This window comes from Dryobates pubescens, chromosome 6 (assembly GCF_014839835.1).
Source record: "Dryobates pubescens isolate bDryPub1 chromosome 6, bDryPub1.pri, whole genome shotgun sequence".
NCBI classification, from domain to species: Eukaryota; Metazoa; Chordata; class Aves; order Piciformes; family Picidae; genus Dryobates; species Dryobates pubescens.
Window position 1 is genome coordinate 39957759 of NC_071617.1, and position 17904 is coordinate 39975662.

At 40.0% G+C, this 17904-nt stretch overlaps 1 protein-coding gene across 1 annotated transcript; it reads left to right on the forward strand.

Annotated features, from left to right (window-relative positions):
* Positions 1-3131: 3131 nt before the first annotated feature.
* On the forward strand, positions 3132-17564 carry YIPF4 (Yip1 domain family member 4). The gene is made up of 6 exons (XM_009911708.2): positions 3132-3351; positions 6481-6634; positions 9675-9846; positions 11903-11980; positions 13732-13845; positions 16598-17564. Exons 1-6 carry the CDS (start codon positions 3267-3269, stop codon positions 16733-16735), a joined length of 741 nt encoding a protein of 246 aa, XP_009910010.1. The 5' UTR covers positions 3132-3266; the 3' UTR covers positions 16736-17564.
* The last annotated feature ends 340 nt before the right edge of the window (positions 17565-17904 follow it).

The window sequence follows — 17904 nt, forward strand, 5'->3', positions numbered from 1 at the left end:
AACACAGAGGCAAGCTCTCCTGAACAGTCAAATGGAAGGGTGCACTTTTTCATATCCATCATGGAAAGAAAATATTTGGGGTGATGGTTTTTTCCAAGAAAGAAAGAAAAACTCCAGTGTTATATTTCAAAGGCTGAGTATTTGTCAGCAAACCTTTTGATACTGGAAGTTCAAAATAGTATTTTTAGCAACACGTAGGAAGCAGATTATGAAGCTCAAGCAGCGTATAGAAAGACAGGAAGACAGTATCTCACTCTCAAATGAGAAGCAGATTGTCCTGGTTTCACTGGGATAGAATCATATGCCAGCTATGGTATGCAGACCATTAGCAGTTACAAGTTAGCCATGAACTTAAGATGGGAGGGGAATAAACCAGGGCAGCTGACAGTTCTGGCTGGCTCACAGGTATATCCCACACCATGAACACCATGCTCATTGTGAAGGGGGAAGTTTTCTGGGCTTGGGGGTTCTTTCTGCCTCTCTCCATTCCTGGAGAGGCTTGTCTATAATTCTGCTCCTGCTCAACTCTTTTCCTGTTTATTGTGACCCTTCAGATATTTGCAGACATTGATAAGGTCCCCTCTCAGTCTTCTTCAGACTAAACAGCCCCAGGTCTGTCAGTCTTCAAAACAGTCCTCCCCCAGCTGTCCTGTAGATCCCAATCTTCTCTTCTCTAGGCTGAATAGCCCCAGCTCTCTGAGCCTGTCTTCATGGGAGAGATACTCCAGCCCTCTGATTCTCTTTGTGGCTCTTGTCTGGAGCCACTCCATCAGGTGTACATCCACCCTTGTGTTGGGTTCCCACAGACACAGTGCTCCAAGTGAGGTCTCACCAAGAATTGCCACACTTTGCTGGTCAAGCTTCTTTTGATGCAGCCTAGGATGCAATTTGCCTTCTGGGCTGCAAGTGCATGTTCTCCATAGAATCATAGAATAGTTTGGGTTGGAAGTGACCTCTATAGGTCATTTAGTCCAACTCTCCCTGCAGTAAGCAGGGACATCCTCAACTAGATCAGGTTGCCCAGAGCCCTGTTGAGCCTCATTTTGAGTATTTCCAGGGATGTGGCCTCAACCACCTCCCTGGGCAACCTGTTCAAGTGCTCCACTACCCTCATGATAAAGAACTTATTCCTAACATCCAATCTAAATCTACTCTAGTTTGAAACCATTGCCCTTTGTCCTATCACTACAGGTCTTTGTAAACAGTCTCTCTTAATCCTTCTTGCAGCCCCCCTTCAGGTACTGTATTGATAATGAAGATTGTTCCATCCTAGGTGCAAAACCCTGCACTTTATCTTGTTGAACCTCATGAGGTTCACCTGGGCCCACCTCTCCAGCTTGTTCTTCTGGATGACATCCCATCCCTCTGGCATATCAACAGCACCACTCAGCTTGGTGTCATCTGCAAACTTTCTGATGTTGCACTCAATCACACTGTCTATATCACTGATAAAAACATTAAACAGCACACATCCCAGTACAGACTCCACAGGGACACTACTTGTCAATGCTCTCCATCTGAACTTCAAGCCATTGAGCACCACCCTCTGGATGTGACCATCCAGCTAAGTCCTAACCCACTGAACAATGTTGAGGTTCCTTAGGTGGTCCTGATTTTCCCTTACCATGGGAAGAACTTTACCCTGATGGTTTGCACCTAGTGGTCCATCCACTCAGGAAGGGGATGGAATAAGACTGCAAATGAAGACTGAGACGAAAAGTTATTGGCTACCTCAGCCATCTCCTTGTCTGTTAACACCAGCTCTCCATTCTCACTTCTCAGAGGGGGTACACTTTGTTTGGTCTTTCTTTGCTGGTTGATGCACCTGTAGAAGCCCTTTTTATTTGCACCCTTTGCCAGGTTCAGCTCCAGCCATGCCTTGCCCTTTCTGACCTCATCCCTACACAATAAGGCAATGCCACTATACTCCTCACAGGTTACCTGTCCCTGCTTCCACCATCTATGTAATTCTCTCTTGGTTCTTTACTTTGACCAGCAGGTCTCTAGCCATGTTGGTCTCTTCCCTTTCTTGCCTGACTTCTTACACATTGGGACTGAGCACTCTTGTGCTCTTGTCCTGATTTGAGGCCAGACAGACCCTCTCTTGCCCCTGAGAGGGACAAAAGAATGACACTCACATAAATGGATGGCAAAAGTGATGGAATGTTTAAATGGAGAAGCAGTGTTTTACAGAAGCCATAAAGTATAGTGACAAAAGATCCCTAAAGCACAGAGAGCTGCTTACAGCACACCCAAAGGCCTCCCAGCACTTCCCTTCTCCCCACCTGAGGGTACACCCCAAACCCCCAGGGCTCTTCTCTTCCTGATCCCTATTCTAAGATGGTCATTGGATGAGAGAGAAAATGCTGTAATTTAGCCCTAAATATGTGCTAAACTCGGACCATTAAAAATTAAATACGGTAATAGGCAGATGGCATTTCCCACGTGGATGAACCACTTGAAGAAAAACTGTTGCAAGCAGTTGTCCCAGGGTGCAGAGAACAATTTTTTGCTGTCAGCCGTCAGAACAGTTCTGGAAGGTTAAACTGGGCTAAAACATCTGGCCTCATGTCTTAACATCACCCATCTTTATGGCTGGAGCTCCTCTATGGAAGCAGCCAACAGTCCACTGGAGAGACCCGGGCAGTCTTCCAGAAGCTCTGCTACAAGGAGCTGGTTTTTATCATTTGTAGGGTCTTGCCAGACAGACTTTCATAAAAACGTGCTGAAGGAATACTTTGGCCCTGCGTATCTGCTCCATCCCTGCGAGCGGCCCTGAGAACGCACAATTACGGCACCGGGGGCAAACCCTTGAAGGAGGGTGAGCGAAAGGAAGGAAGCCGCCCAGGAGGCGGCTGCCACTGGCCGGCTGACGACTCAGGAGCCGAATAACAACTCCACAGCTCAGAAGGGTAGCGTAACAGCTACAGCGCCTCGCAACGCCCTGAGCCCTTGCTCCTCCCACCGGTAGGGTCACGCTCTTCCAATCAGGAGGAACTTTACACTGGAGTGGCAGTGATCTCACTCCCAGGGCCAGAGCAGGGGAGTCAGCAAGCATAGGCCCTGTGAAAGCCAATCACGGTCCGCTTTGCAAGCAGCCAATCGGAGAGACTGTGTCGTTTGTTGTTGCCCCGTGAGGCGACTGCGCTGTGGGTTTTGGGTGCTGGCTGCTGTTAGAGGAAGCATCTGAGGAGGCTCAAGGCCCTGGTGCCTGCTGGCTTTTCGCTGCCGTCACCGGCCCTTCGGTCCCCGCGGAGGGGGGGGAAATGCAGCCCCCGGGCCCTCAGCAGCCGCCGCTCTATGCGCCGAGCAACGGGGACTTCACCTTTGTCTCCTCGGCAGACGCCGAAGGTGAGCGCGGTGCCGTGGCTGGGGCCGCTCGTGCTTCCCGAGAGACGGGCTCGGCCGGACTCCGGGGTAGCGGCCAGTTTCTGTGCCATTGAGATAAAAAGTGCCTTCCTTGCTCTCCGCCTGCCGCCCCTGAGGTTGGTGGCGTGGCTGGAGGCGGAGCAGGATGGCTGCGACAGCCTCTACCCTCGGGCCGCGCAGCCGGTGCTTCGCTGCAGCAGGGTGCTGGGAGCGTTACTTGACGCGGGTTAGAGAAGATGCGTACGACAGCGGCGTGGCAGGGCCGGCCGTGGTGTTTCGTTTCGCAGGTTCTCCTAAAGCCATTATGGAGGTCTTGCCTGCCATAACTTTGACAAGCGCTGTCATAGACCACTCCTCTTTCCCACGTTGCTGGAAGCAGATTTTTTTTTTCCTCTTGGAAGATTGTACCATATGTTCACGTTAGTTGTAATTCTGTGCCGTGTCCTATTTCAGTACAGTAATGAGAGGGTTAAAAAAAGCCGCCTGTGTAGTCAGGGTGAAGTGTGGCCTGCTGCTTAGCTGCTGCACAAGTAACTCCGGTGTGCCAGCATGAAATGAAAACCTGCCTTCAGACTGTGAAAAAAAACATACAAGAGCCAGGCTTGTGACAAGTTATTTTGATGACAAGTTATCTTTTGAGCTCCTTTAAACAACTGACGTTGTATTTTATATGCGTATTTAGTTACTGTTGTAATTGTGCATAGGGTGGGGAATCATTTAAATCCCGAATCTGGTGCCCCACCCTGGACAAGAATTACTGAAGTGGAAAAGCTACTGTAGAATACCTGTTTTTTGGTAAATTTTGCAGTCCTGACAAAGAACGCTAATCAACGGGTATTGGTGGTGGCTTTTTTTTGTTGCTGTTTGTGTCTGAGTGAGTGTGTTTGGTATTTGATTTGTTTGTGGTGTAGGTGGTGGTTGTTACTGTTTTTCATCATCTCAGCCTGAAAAAGAATTGATGCATCCTGGATTCCCACTGAAGTACTTACTGAGCAATGCAAAACCCAATCCAATACAGCCACTTTTCCAGTGGGATACTGAATTGCACTTGGCTGTGTGTTTTATGAACACAGGCAAGATTCTGCATAGACCTACTACTCTGACAAAGAAAAACATAAGCAAAGTTAAACAGCTTGATATTTCTAAATGAAAATACTATACATTGCACTCTACTTTGTTTGCTTCTCAAATCTAATCCATATGAAAAACAGCAGCATGAGATGTTTCATCTTCTAATCTTATTTCCATGAAAGGTAGGAACCGTTTGTGGGAAAGAACGCTGGAAACAGGTGTTTTCAGTGAAGTGGACAGATAAGGTACAAAGAACAGATCATTTGGTGGTTGCTTTGTTGTGGTGGTTTTTTTCCTTGTTTGTTTTTTTTTTTCTTGCACTGCTTGCTTAAAATTGAGAGTAAAAGGCTGTCTTGAAAGCTGTGTTCCCACAATGACTGGTTGAAATGAGGCATGTGAGATATCTTGGGTTCGCTTCTCTGATGTTCTTGCCTAAGACAGGAGCAGTGAAGGCACCCCAACTCTCAGAAGCAAGCATCAGAATCAATTTCTTGTCAGATTCCTCAGCACTCTGTTGATCTGGTGCTAACCATTCAGCGCAGACTATAGAAGAGGAAGTGGTGGATTTGTTTTCCTTGATGTCTGTAGCTTTAGAGGTCTTGCAAAATGGATTTACTGCTTGTGTCTTGTGAAAATATTTTGTCTGTACCCATACTGATAGGAGCAAAGAGAAATTCCTTCAAATTGCAGTGATCTTTACAAGCATCCTGCTCAGGTGATGTTCCAAGAATCAAAGCAATGGATCATTAACCCTCATGATTATGAAACAGCTGAAAACCATTTATGGGAGAGCTTAAATTTAATCTTAAGTGGCCTAGCAAGGTGATTAGGAAGAGACTGAGTGGTCAGTGAACACTTCAGATGTGCTGGCTGAAGACTCTGCAAGATCTGGCACTGTACTAGTTTTGTTCCTATAAAAATATGCTGCATTTTGATAGAAGATGTTGCAAATGTAATCTACAAATATGTCTTACCTCCTGAATATGTGTTTCAGAAACGTTTCAGTATGTGCTATAGCTAGGTGTTTTGAGAAATTTGTGCCTATGAGCGTTTTTGTGTGGGGAAAAAAACCAAAACAAAACCAAACACAACAATGGAAATGATGGATTTCCTTTGAAGTGAAAAAGTGTTTTGAGGAAAGAGTCTTCTCAATATATTTGCCATAAGCCTTGTGCAAAAAATTGACGTGTTTCTGTTTGGATTTTTCTTTTTTGGCAAATAATGGAAATTGATTTCCTAAAGGAATAATTATTCCCCTCTTCTGTTTTTTTTCCCTTTCTTGAAATTGCTATGTTTATTTTCACTTACTATTTTGTATTTTTCATCTGTATATAGCTGAATACAATGAGATAATGCAACTAATATTTGTCGGTGATTTTGACACAGCCCAAATGTATGTAAGTTGTTCTTTGTTTTGTTTAGTCCTATCACAGAACAAGATGATAGTACATTGAAGAGAAGTCCTTGGTATCTCTTTGTGTTGATTGGACTCAAAGGACCTGTGATTGTATTATGTTCCTAACATTTTAACCTGTATTAAAGTTGGGCAATGAATTAAAACATCCCCTAATGTTTTCCTGTCATGAAACATTTGACATAAAAGCAGAGAATGGTTTTGGCTGAAGCAATGCCACTGTGCAGAGGTGGACTAGAAGAGAAATGTAGTATAGTCAGCAAAAAAATGGTAAACTAATCACAACTTACAGTATGATGGAACTAGTTCTCCTTTCATGCTTTTAAATGCTTAAAGTAGAAATTGAAGCCTTTCTGTTAGCCATTGTGTTGTGTTACCAAAACGAGAGTTTTGTCCAGAAGCTAAAACTTGGTAATTTGAGACCAAAACTAATATTGCTACTGTTGCATTAAAGACAGAAGTATCTTTTCAAGTTACATAATCTGTTAAAATGTTATTGTATAATTATGGTGATGATCAGGACATTTGGCTTTATATATCTGTTACTTATTTTCCAGTACTTTTGAAATCACATGGCTTTTGGCAAGACATAGAAAGATGTATATTTCTCTCCCTTTTTCTTTAAGATCTTAGTGGCTCTATAACAACTCCAGATGTTAAGCTAAATCTTGGAGGAGAATTCATCAAAGAATCTACTGCAACTACATTCCTAAGACAGAGAGGATATGGCTGGCTTCTGGAAGTGGAAGATGATGACCCAGAAGATAACAAACCACTCCTGTATGTTATAATTACTTTTGGGTATCTATCTTTATTATCTGTGTAGGAAAACCAAAAATCTTGTGCCTTTCAAATTGTCCCACCAAATCATTTCATCAGTGAGTGTTTTCTGGTATAGGAATGAAAACATTGTTTATCATTTTGGTGGAGGAAGGAAGGAGAAAGTAAAAACCAATTGTATTAATCTGTATAAATATAAAAGTTTTATGACTTTCCTGCTCTTAAATGTTGTAATGGTTGGAAAATGGCTTAAATTATTAGGGCGTGCTCTTTATCTCTTGTGCTGACGTTGCAAGTTTCTTAATGCTGTTAAAGAATCAAAGGTGAAGACAATTCTGGGGAAAGATTCACGTGAAGCAGATCTAAGCAAATGCTGTCAGTTACTCAAATAGTGAATCACACTTATTGCAACAGGAATACTAGAAGCAAGGTGGCACAAACTTTAATCTTGGATAGTATTGTATATTACAAACCTAGATTAAAAGGGTGTTAAGTGTTCAAAGACCAAAATGTTGTTAAAACTGAAAAATCTCTGCAGCCCTTGTTCTATTCACAGAAATGTTTGGCTAAAGGAGGTTTGTATCTTAAGGTTACTACACTGAGTTACTGTGAGGCTGGGTCTCAGGAACTTTATTCCCAGTGTTTTCCTGTTCAAATTAAAAATAACAACACTTAAAAACATTAAGTAAGCAAGAAAGTACTCTGAAGAACTTGAATGAGCATGTTGGGAGAGAACAGATGTCTGGAAAGATTAATAATGATACTGTGACTTGGAAAGTACTTTAAGGTGTGCAGAAGGAGCTAATTGTGTGATAAAAGTCTGTTCTGTAAGCGTCTTTTAGTTAAGGAACAGGATGGTGTACTGAGGTGACAACTTAGGAATTCCCTCTGTTGTGTAACCTTTTATACTACAAAACTTAAGTTTGATTTAAAGAGAGCTGCTGATTGCTGGAGGTCAGGAGAACAGGCCAGGGATATGATGAGTTTGTGGCAAACAGGATGAATATAATCATCCTAACAGTGACAACCTTAATCTGACTTTCATGTACCCCTTTTAATGCATTTCTGTTTACTCCCAGAACATGTGTTCTAATAAAGCCTTATAACCTGAATCCTACTAGAATTAGAAAACCAGTCTCCAGCCCTCCTACCCTCTAACAGATCAACACCTGCTCCTAACGTGGTATCTGAGATCATTGAATCCAACCCCTCTGCCAGAGCAGGACCATAGAATCTAGTGCAGGTTGCACAGGAATGCAGCCAGATAGGTCTTGAAAGTGTCCAGAGTAGGAGACTCCACAGCCTCTTTGGGGGGCTTGTTCCAGTGCTCTGTGACCCTCACAGTGAAGAAGTTCCTTCTCAGGTTGAGGTGGAACTTCCTGTGCTGTAGTTTATATCCATTTTCCCTTGTCTTATCACAGAGTTGTTAGATAACTGAGAAGAGCCTATCCCCTCCTCCTTCATACCTAGCTCCGAGATATTTATAAACACTTATCAAATCCCCTCTCAGTCTTCTCTTCTCCAGACTAAAGAGCCCCAGGTCTCTCAGCCTCTCCTCAGGGCACATGCTCCAGTCCCTTAGTCATCTTTGTAGCCCTCTGCTGGACTCTCTCCCCTAGATCCCTGTCCCTCTTGAACTGAGGAGTCCAGAACTGGATGCAGTATTCCAGGTGAGGTTTCACTAGAGCAGGATAGAGAGGGAGGAGAACCTCCCTCAATCTGCTGGACCCACTCCACTTAATGCACGCCAGGATCCTCTTGGCCACAAGGGCACATTGCTGACCTATATATAACTTCTTGTCCACCAGGACTCCCAGATTGTTCTCCACAGGGCTGTTCTTCAGCAGATCACCCTCTAACCTGTACTGGTGCAGTTTATTTTTCCTCCCTAGATGCAGGACTCTGCACTTGCCCTTGTTAAACTTCATTAGGTTCTTCTTGGCCCAGCTCTCCAGTCTGTCCAAGTCTCGCTCAGTGAGCTTATTTATTTTAAAGACAAATTGTGATGAAATATGTCTTTGCATTTATTTCTTGCTTCAGTATTTCTGAGGAAATCATAGCCTTGTACAAAACTTTCTTAAATGGACTTAGGGTACAAATCTACATTTTTCTCCACTGTGCTCTTAAATGCAGAGCAAAGGGATATCTGCTGGATGTCTCTTGCAACACTTAGGAGCTCCTTGGCTATGACTGCATAAGATACTAATGTACAGCTCTGTCTTGAGGTTCCACACACAAACTTCAAGCCAAATTGCCAATTATTTCCCAGTATGCTGGGACAACCAGCACAAGATGTTAAGCCTCCTGTGCGGAAGAGTCTTCTTGTCACATTGTAGCTGCTTACAGATTGCTTGTAGCAAGGAGCAGAAAAGTCAACTAGAGAACAGGAAAATCTGTTGACAGAATGCATTGCTAGTTCAATTATTTTTATTTATTTTTACCCATATTGCAAACAAGTCAGCAGTAATTAAAAAATTGGCATAAACTGGTTGGCTGAAAACTACTGTTGTTGAAGTGAGGCCAAGCCCATTTTATTTACCAAAAAATGTATTTTCAATGATTTAGGATTAGTAAATGTAAAGGTATTTGTTCTCATAGAGTTTGAAACAAAATGTTTCTGTAGTAAGTGCAGTCATGGCAAACTTCTCAGCACAGAAATACACAGATATCCTGCTTTTGTGTATGCGTGTCTTTGACTTCTAAGGAGTTACAATGGTGTGAATGTTTTGTTCCTGCATGTCAGAAAATAGATCTAGTGTCTTAGTATAGACTGTTAGGGTATGTTTTGTGTGTTTTCTATTCTTAGTCATGTAATAGTTAGACATGCTTAACTATTCAAAAATCAATCAGACCAATTACTGAATGTAGGATGAAGATAACAGTGTTGCTCTGGATGGACTGTTCCTTGTGCTTGTCATGGCTTTAATGTATGACAGGAGACTTGCTCTATAAACCTACTGTTTGCTGCCCTACTTACTATTTTCATGCTCTGTTTCATTCCTGTGGTGTATAGTAATGCTTTCTTGCTTTGTAATTCCAGAGAGGAGCTTGACATTGATCTGAAGGATATTTACTACAAAATTCGATGTGTGTTGATGCCTATGCCATCTCTTGGGTTTAATAGGCAGGTAGTAAGAGACAATCCAGACTTTTGGGGTCCTCTGGCTGTTGTCCTCTTCTTCTCAATGATTTCATTATATGGACAATTTAAGGTGGGTAAAAGTCTTCTACCTAAAATTAAATCTAAACTAAATCTGGGGACCTGATTGCTAGGCAATTTGTATTTTTGAATAGATTCTTCTTCACGTATTAATGGGGTGCATTTCAAATGTAGTTTCTCAAGTTAATATGTAGCAAGACAGGAAGAAGAAATTTATTCTGTGGCTCACAGAAGTTAATTATGAAAAAATGTCACATTTGTGACAAAGGAAACAAACAAAGGAAAGATGTGGTTTCTAAAGGAAACAGATTGATACTAATGAGTTTATAAGATATATTGGTGCATCTTTTCATTTAAATTATGACCTTTAGTCAACATGCTTTTGATTACTAAAAAAAAATATTACTGAAGAACAGTTGTTTGGATGCCATGAACTTTAATTTCCTGACAAATAAAGCTACTTTTAAAATTCAGACCATATCACTGATATTACCCGATATATTTATTCTTCATTAGTGCCATTTGCTATATTGTCCTCCCTGCTGAATTGCAATCAAACAGACTCTAGTCAACTGACTTTTTCCATAATTCTTTTTTTAATTCCAGGGTAAATAGCTGTTCAGGGGCATTGTGCAGATTTAATTTGCCTCCATAAACACCGTTTTTGTTTGGTTTTTTAAACATTTAGATTGAAATGGAGTAGTGGTATCACTTGTAGTCACAACTCCAATCTGAGCCTATGTGATGCTGTTTCAGAAATCTTTGTGTGTAATTGGATTTGTTTTAAATACAATGTCACATAGCAGTAAGCCATACCTGAAGTAGCAGAATGTGCTTATGCAAAGGGTTTTTGTGAATGGTGAGATAAAAACATTCCCTTTGTGACCTCTGGCTTCCATATGGTGTACAAAATGCTGAATGAGAATTCACTCTATTTTGTTTTTTATGAGGCTTGACTTGAGTAGACTAAACCACTCTTTTATTCAAGTCACCTGGGTGGGCTACTTACCTGTCTCTCAGGGAAAGAAAAATGACCTTCTGTAGTTTGTACTGTACATGAACAGTAGGTCTTGTGTTTCTTGGAAATGGTGGATTTACCATGCCAATATAAGAGTACTCTGTGTGTGCAGGGGGGAAAGCTAGTAGCTAGCAGCAGGGTGACTGACAGTAGATAGATTGGATAAACTGAATGGCAGGCTGTAAGGTGGAGAGAAATGAGCATTCCTATTCTTAGACTTTAATTTGGTCCTCCTCTTTTAGACAGTGAAGGAAAGAAGGATGTAAAAGGCAGGCACGTGCCATTTTCAAATGTCATAAAGTGATTGCATTTTTTTTTAAGTAGTGATGTGATTTTTATCTGGTTCTCCACTATTTGATTCTTCTGGGAATCTGGAACTTTTAATTAAGCAAAATATTATGTACTAAATTAAGTTCAGACATTGTACATTTGGAAATACAGCAATTGGACTGATAGCATTGTTTCCTACCAAACACGTATTTCAAAAGGGAGAGCTTCATTTCTAATGATTCTTCTTCAAGAAATCTTAAGAGCAGAGCAATGAAAGAAGCAATAAAAAATGACAAACTTTGTCCCAGGACTTTGGAGTTGTGTATTAAGGTGCATTCATCAGCAAGTTCTACTGGGAGTTAATGTCCTATGTCGCATTCTGAGCATTCTCAGCTTTAGTAAAGAATAAAGGGGCATCTTTAAAGAAATAGAATTCCAGCACCTTGTGTTGGTTGGACTGACCTTTGAAAATGACTGAGCCCACATTTTGTAATGAGCAGGATGTGAAGACATTTAGCTAAGGTGGTCTTAGCTCTAGTTTTAACTAAACTCTTTCTACTTTGCTGTGGTATTGTAATACATGCAAAACACATTGCATGTGTATTCCATGTTCACCAAATATACAATTAATGAGTTTCTGTAAACCTGACTTTTGAATTTTGTTTTGAAGTTGCATTGTGGTACTAAGTAAATCTATTCTTGCTGCAGTTCAGAATTCAGTTTTGGATAATAAAAGCTTTGCAGTGAAAATTATTAACATAAATGAGTTTTTCTTTCTTGCAATGAAAATGATTAAATGAACTGTTCTTTATCTCCTAAGGTCGTTTCTTGGATTATAACTATTTGGATATTTGGATCCTTGACAATTTTTTTACTGGCCAGGGTTCTTGGAGGAGAAGTAAGTACCTCTATGTTAAAAGGACATATAGGGAGGTAACGTAAAGTCTGTTGTCTAAGTTTTTCGGTACTAGTTAGGTTTTCTTAGCGCTTGGCTTTGGACCTTTTAGCCAACTAAGAATGGATGTGGTTGGTAAGTATAACATCTATGGCCTCCAAAATGGGAAATACAGAGATGGTCAGCTAATCTTTGTATGATGGATAGCATGCTGGATGTGATAGAACAAAATGGATATTTATACTGTGAATCCCAGAAACTGTATCAGCTGCCTGTGATCCTGAACTGAAGTCCATCCTTGAGGGACAAGTGCTCTCAATTTTTTCATCACTAAGATAAATGGGACCTTTTTTCTCCTTTGAATTGATTATTTAAACTCTTTTATAAATGGGGCTACCAGCAGTTGAATAATGTAATTCTGGCTAGAGCACCTACTAGTTACTAGTTTTCATTCTTGTCCTGATGCATTTCAAATGCATTAAAGGATGACAGCACATATTCTTCAGCTTCAAAGCCAGTCGAACATCTGGCCTACACCCCTCCCTTCAGCTATTTTTACCAGTAGGGATGGAATAACTTTGAGCTGTTTACAAAGTGAGTTACTAAGTGATTGAGGTGTAAAGGAAAAACTACTTGCAGCAAGGCCTACAGACAACTACAGCAGAACAATCAGCAGGGTAGGATCAGCAGCATAAAATGCATTGAACTGTGTTGTGGAGAATTAAATATTCAGTGATAGCTGATTTTTGTATTTTCACTGTGCATCTTGCATTAATGAACTAGTTGCAGACTTCCTACATTTACTTTCTTTTTGTTTAGATTTTCCCTTCAATCATAATTGCCAGAGTTGCCTTCCATGAACACTGTTTTGAAAGAAGCAGCTTTTATAACTGTGATTGCATAGAACTGCATGCCAGTGTCGTTGGGATGCTTCTGTATCAATCTGTTTTGTGGCTCAAAATGTGAAATTATCAGAATGTATAACTGGGGAGAGAGTATAGGTCTGTGCGGTTTACTGTGAAGGATCAGTGGTCATGAGATTGCTTTCAAGATGGTCCCTTGTCTCACCATTAATTTTCCTATTAAATTCAAACAGTGTAACTGGGGCTAGGAATATTTTTAAACTGTAGTAAGGGAAAATCTGATGTCAGTGTGAAAAAGAGTTATGGAAATATTTGAACACATCTGTCTAAGTCATAATAAACTTAAACTGGAAATCAAAAGATTTCTGTGCTTAGAGGGATCGAGTTCTCGGTCTTCCACTGATACCAAAAGCATTCATGTATGTTACGTATTTATATATGAATGGATATGAGTATGTTAATACAGAGAATAGTATTTTTGCTGCTTGTGACAGCCAGGACTGCAGCTGATGACTGAAAGGTCTGTTGCAGTTTTGTGCTCCTGAGTGTCATATGTATGCTCTGTGGAGCGTGGCCATTGAACCACTTAAGGCGGAACATGAAAATGTGAGGGGTGGGTGAAATTACATACTTTAATCTGTGTGAATACCTCCATTGGAAATGACAAAGTAATTCAGTGTTTTTAAAAAAGAGCCTATTTCTAAGAGAACTGAATGGTTAATGACAAAATTCTAGAGGGTAGCATACAGAAACTAGCAAGCTTCCCTACCTGAAATGTCATTAATACTTCACATTATTATCACTGTTTATACTGTTGTAACAAGATCAGATTGTATTTGGTGACAAAGATTGAGTACTTGAAGCTTGTTTCTATGTGCTTGAAAATTTCAGGTTGCTTATGGCCAAGTTCTTGGTGTGATAGGATATTCCCTACTTCCCCTCATTGTTATAGCACCTGTACTTTTGGTGGTTGGATCATTTGAAGTTGTTTCTACCCTAATAAAAGTAAGTTCAGTATAATCGTGCAAGCTCTTTACTGTTATTTTTATGTCACTCTCCTAACACTTAAGTTTTGTTCAGGACAACATCATAATGTCAGAATCTGATTTAATGGCCATGGTGGTGTTAGGTCAATGGTTGGACTCAATCTTTGAGTTCTTTTCTAGCTGAAACAATTCTATGATATTTAGAACTACACATGCTCTCTGATCCTTTCATCTAGCATGGTGGACATGACTGCTAAGCAAATTCTGTTTCAAGTGTTTCTTTTGAGTGCTTGGGGATTATAGGTTGCTGTTGCTATAACAACGCTTGTTATCAGGTTAGCTTCTGTTTAAGTATTTTGATGTACTATATTAGTTGCATTAAAAATAGACAGGATTATCATTTTGAGAATAAATAAACCTCAAAAGGAAGAATCTGCAAAGGAGGTGTTCTATCCCATCCCCCATGGTGCAGTTTATTTTTAGTTCCTGCAGCATGAATATGACATTAGTCGCTGTTCTGAGACCTTCCCATAATGGTAGCAGTACAGAGCTTTCAACACCCTTTGCAGAGAAGGTGAGCATTGTTCTGATTTTTGCAGATGTGGTATGTAAAACACAGCAAGAATATCTTGCCTGATGCCACCTGCTGTTAGATGCCTTTTATGAAACTAGCAATGTCCTTGACAAATCCCAAAACTACATAATGTTCTAGAATGCTTCCAGTACTACTTGAAACCCTTTTAGGTAACCTTTGAAATTATTACTGAATTTTTGGGAAGGTTTGCTGAGAAGATTGTTACTAGCTGAGCTGTATGCTTTTTGAGTTCTTGTTCTATTGATTTGATAGGTTTCTGTCTGTTTAGCACGTTGGTAAACATTAACTTTCCAGTTAACTAATATGCAACTTGAAAATAGATGTTAATGAAATGTCTCTTACTTGGTTACTACTAGGAGCCTTATGTTAGCATCAGAGTGAATCTGAGCAATGTTCTTACCTTTGCATCATTTGTATGAAAATGCAGGACAAGGTTCATATGGCCAAAACTGCTTAGGCTATGCCAAATGCTGCTACTTATGACTTGAGAGCTCTGTTCTTGAGGAAATATATTTCACAGTCCTGAAGTAGAATAGTGACATTTCGGTCAGTTTTTCCTAGTTGCAATCAGCAAAGTGAACTACTAAAGTAATGCACCTTAATTGCTGCAGTGTTTGGTTTTTTTCAGTTATGGTGGTGGGTTTTGTTTGTAGATTTTTTCTTTGTTTTGTTTTTGTGTTTGGGTTGGTTTTTTACAACGGCAGTTGAGTGGGATGCAGTGCTATGTGGCTTCAGTTTCTGACAGAAGATGACAGAGCTGTGTAAAGTTCTTTGCTGGAAGCCTATTAGGTCAGCCCTCTTTGGTCTTGTGTTTTGCAGAAGAGTAGTGGTTGTGCATGCCACTAAATTTTAAGTATTTTTCATTTTGTGGTTTTTTTTAAAATTTTATTTTATTTATTAATGTTTCAGGTATTGCTAAAGGATAACAATATCTGATTGGTTTTTGCTATACCCTTGTTAGTTGGAGGTTTGAGTCAAGTTCACTGACCTTGAGACTTTTATTCTTTTTTAAAGTATGCATGCGAACTGCATAGAACATAGTGGGTATCTATAAGTAATATTGCTGTCTACCAATCTTTTCAACTGGTTATTTCCTAACCCCTATTATAAGAAGGATATGGATGTGCTGCAGCGTGTCCAGAGAAGGGTCACAAGGATGATTAGAGGGCTGGAGCACCTCTCCTGTGAGGACAGACTGAAAGAGTTGGGGCTATTAAGTCTGCGGAAGAGAGAGGATCTGAGACCTTATTGTGGCCTTCCAGTATCTTAAGGGGGCCTTCAAAAAAGATGGGTGAGGGACTTACTAGGGTGCCAGGTAATGATAGGACTAGGGGGAATGGGAAAAAAAAAAAAAATAGAAATGGGTAGATTCAGAGTGGATGTTAGGAAGAAATTCTTCACCATGAGGGTGGTGAGACACTGGAACAAAGTTGCGCAGTGAGGTGGTAGAAGCCCCATCCCTGGAGGTTTTTAAGGCCAAGTGGGATGTGGCTCTGAGCAACCTGATCTAGTGTGAGGGGTCCCTGCCCATGGCAGGGGGGTTGGAACTAGATGATCCTTGAGGTCCCTTCTAACCCTAACAATTCTATGATTCTAATACAGGCTTTGATGCAGATTGTGTTTTGGCAGGCTTCTCACTGCACCTTAAAAGAGTAGGAATGTTACTCTGTGGTGAGGGCACCATATTTAAAGAAAAGCTTATGAGCCACATGACTCTTGGGGGGGGAAAAAAAATGGTAATTTAACTCTCTGATATATTGTAGGAAGAAGAGTCAAGTGTAGTAACTTTTGCTTAAAGAAAAGGAGGTGGTCAGTAGTTGGGGCAGTCAAGGTAGAGACAAAAATTGTTAGTCCAGTGAAGTTTTAAATTACCAGTGTGTGTAAGATTATGGCTTGCTTTATGGTATCTCTGTGGCTTACATTAGAGAAAATTTACTATAGATCCTTAGCTACTCAATTCTGTAAAAATATCTCAAATGCAAACCGTGTGCATGTTTCTTAAAAATTTCTCTGAACTAAAATGAAAATGCATAGTATATTCTTTGTGTGTGTGTAGTTCTTCCACCAAAAATTCTTTTTAGGGGATTTATTTTTAATCATGTTCAGAGATATTTATCTTGGTATTTTGAGTGGTTTTCTTGTGGTGTCACCTAAGATTATTCATCTTCTCTTTCAGTTGTTCGGAGTCTTTTGGGCTGCATACAGTGCTGCATCATTACTAGTTGGAGAAGAATTCAAGACCAAGAAACCCCTTCTAATTTATCCAATCTTTTTATTATACATTTATTTTCTGTCCTTGTACACTGGGGTGTGATCTAGTGCAAGATGTGGCCAGAAACCATATTACATTAACTTGCAGACTTAAGATGCATAAGATTAAGGGGGCTGGAGATAATACAAGTGACTGTTTTGTATCCAGTTGTCGAGATGTTTTGAGATCGAAGAGTGTATTTGTGTATATTATTTAATGAAGCAATTGTAGCTATATAGATTTGTATCAAAGTTCTAGGTTTGTTTAAGACTCTTCAGATTTTAATTAACAAAATAAAAGAACATTGTGTTTTATAAGGAAGTATAGCAAAACCACAGCTCAATACCTGTGCCAAAAGCACTAGGACCAGATTACCATATTTGAGGTGAAAAATGAGAAGTAAATTATAACAATCTCCAAGTGCAATTTTTCTTTTCAGCTTAAACAGAGCTGGCTTTTTTTGACATGGCAAATTCTGTAGATAATATATATTTATGGAACAGTCCTGATTGTTCACAGAATAGTCTGTATAATCAAGACAGGAAGATACTACTTTTAATTTAGTGCCTCAATTACCTTGATTTGGCTATTGAGTTTTTATAAATTCCAATTTGTTTTCAACACATGTATATACTGTGTATTTTGTATCTATGGCTTGTGTGTAGAATAAATACTCCTTGGTTAAGGATGTATATTGGGTTTTTTAAAATGGAAGATACAAGTATTTGAAGTCTTAATTTACTATATCTCTGACCAAAGGGGCGAGATACTTACTGTGTGACATAATAAGAATGCATATAATAAGAATAAAATTATTTTACTTAAAAGTATAAATTTACAGAGAAATGGCTCAACACCTTTCTCAGCTGTAGTGCTGGCTTAATGTCGGAGGGAAAAAGATGATCTATCAAATTTGTGTGATCCTTAAACAATGTTATTTTATGATGACAATAAAAATGGTTTCCCTAACTGTTTTGCAACATCTTGCTCTGTCTTACTTTTGATAGTGTGGTATTTAACATGCATCTGTTTGTTTTCTCCAGTATTATTAATCCCTTGTGAGGAGAAATAAAAAATATTTGTAAGGACAGATTCTCCCTCTACTAAATAAGGCAGAATTGCAGCCTTAGTAACAATTACAGCCTTGCCAATTTTGACTATCCAACAATTATGTAATAACATGATGACATGTTAAATATTTCCTGTGTACTGTGTTGACTGCTTACTGTAAC

Bases quoted from the DNA above. Each gene is read 5' to 3' on its own strand.
- YIPF4 (XM_009911708.2), top strand. From the start codon at position 3,267: ATGCAGCCCCCGGGCCCTCAGCAGCCGCCGCTCTATGCGCCGAGCAAC. The intron at 3,352-6,480 runs GTGAGCGCGGTG...TTTTTCTTTAAG, and splicing joins CTCCTCGGCAGACGCCGAAG to ATCTTAGTGGCTCTATAACA. The intron at 13,846-16,597 runs GTAAGTTCAGTA...CTTCTCTTTCAG, and splicing joins TTGTTTCTACCCTAATAAAA to TTGTTCGGAGTCTTTTGGGC.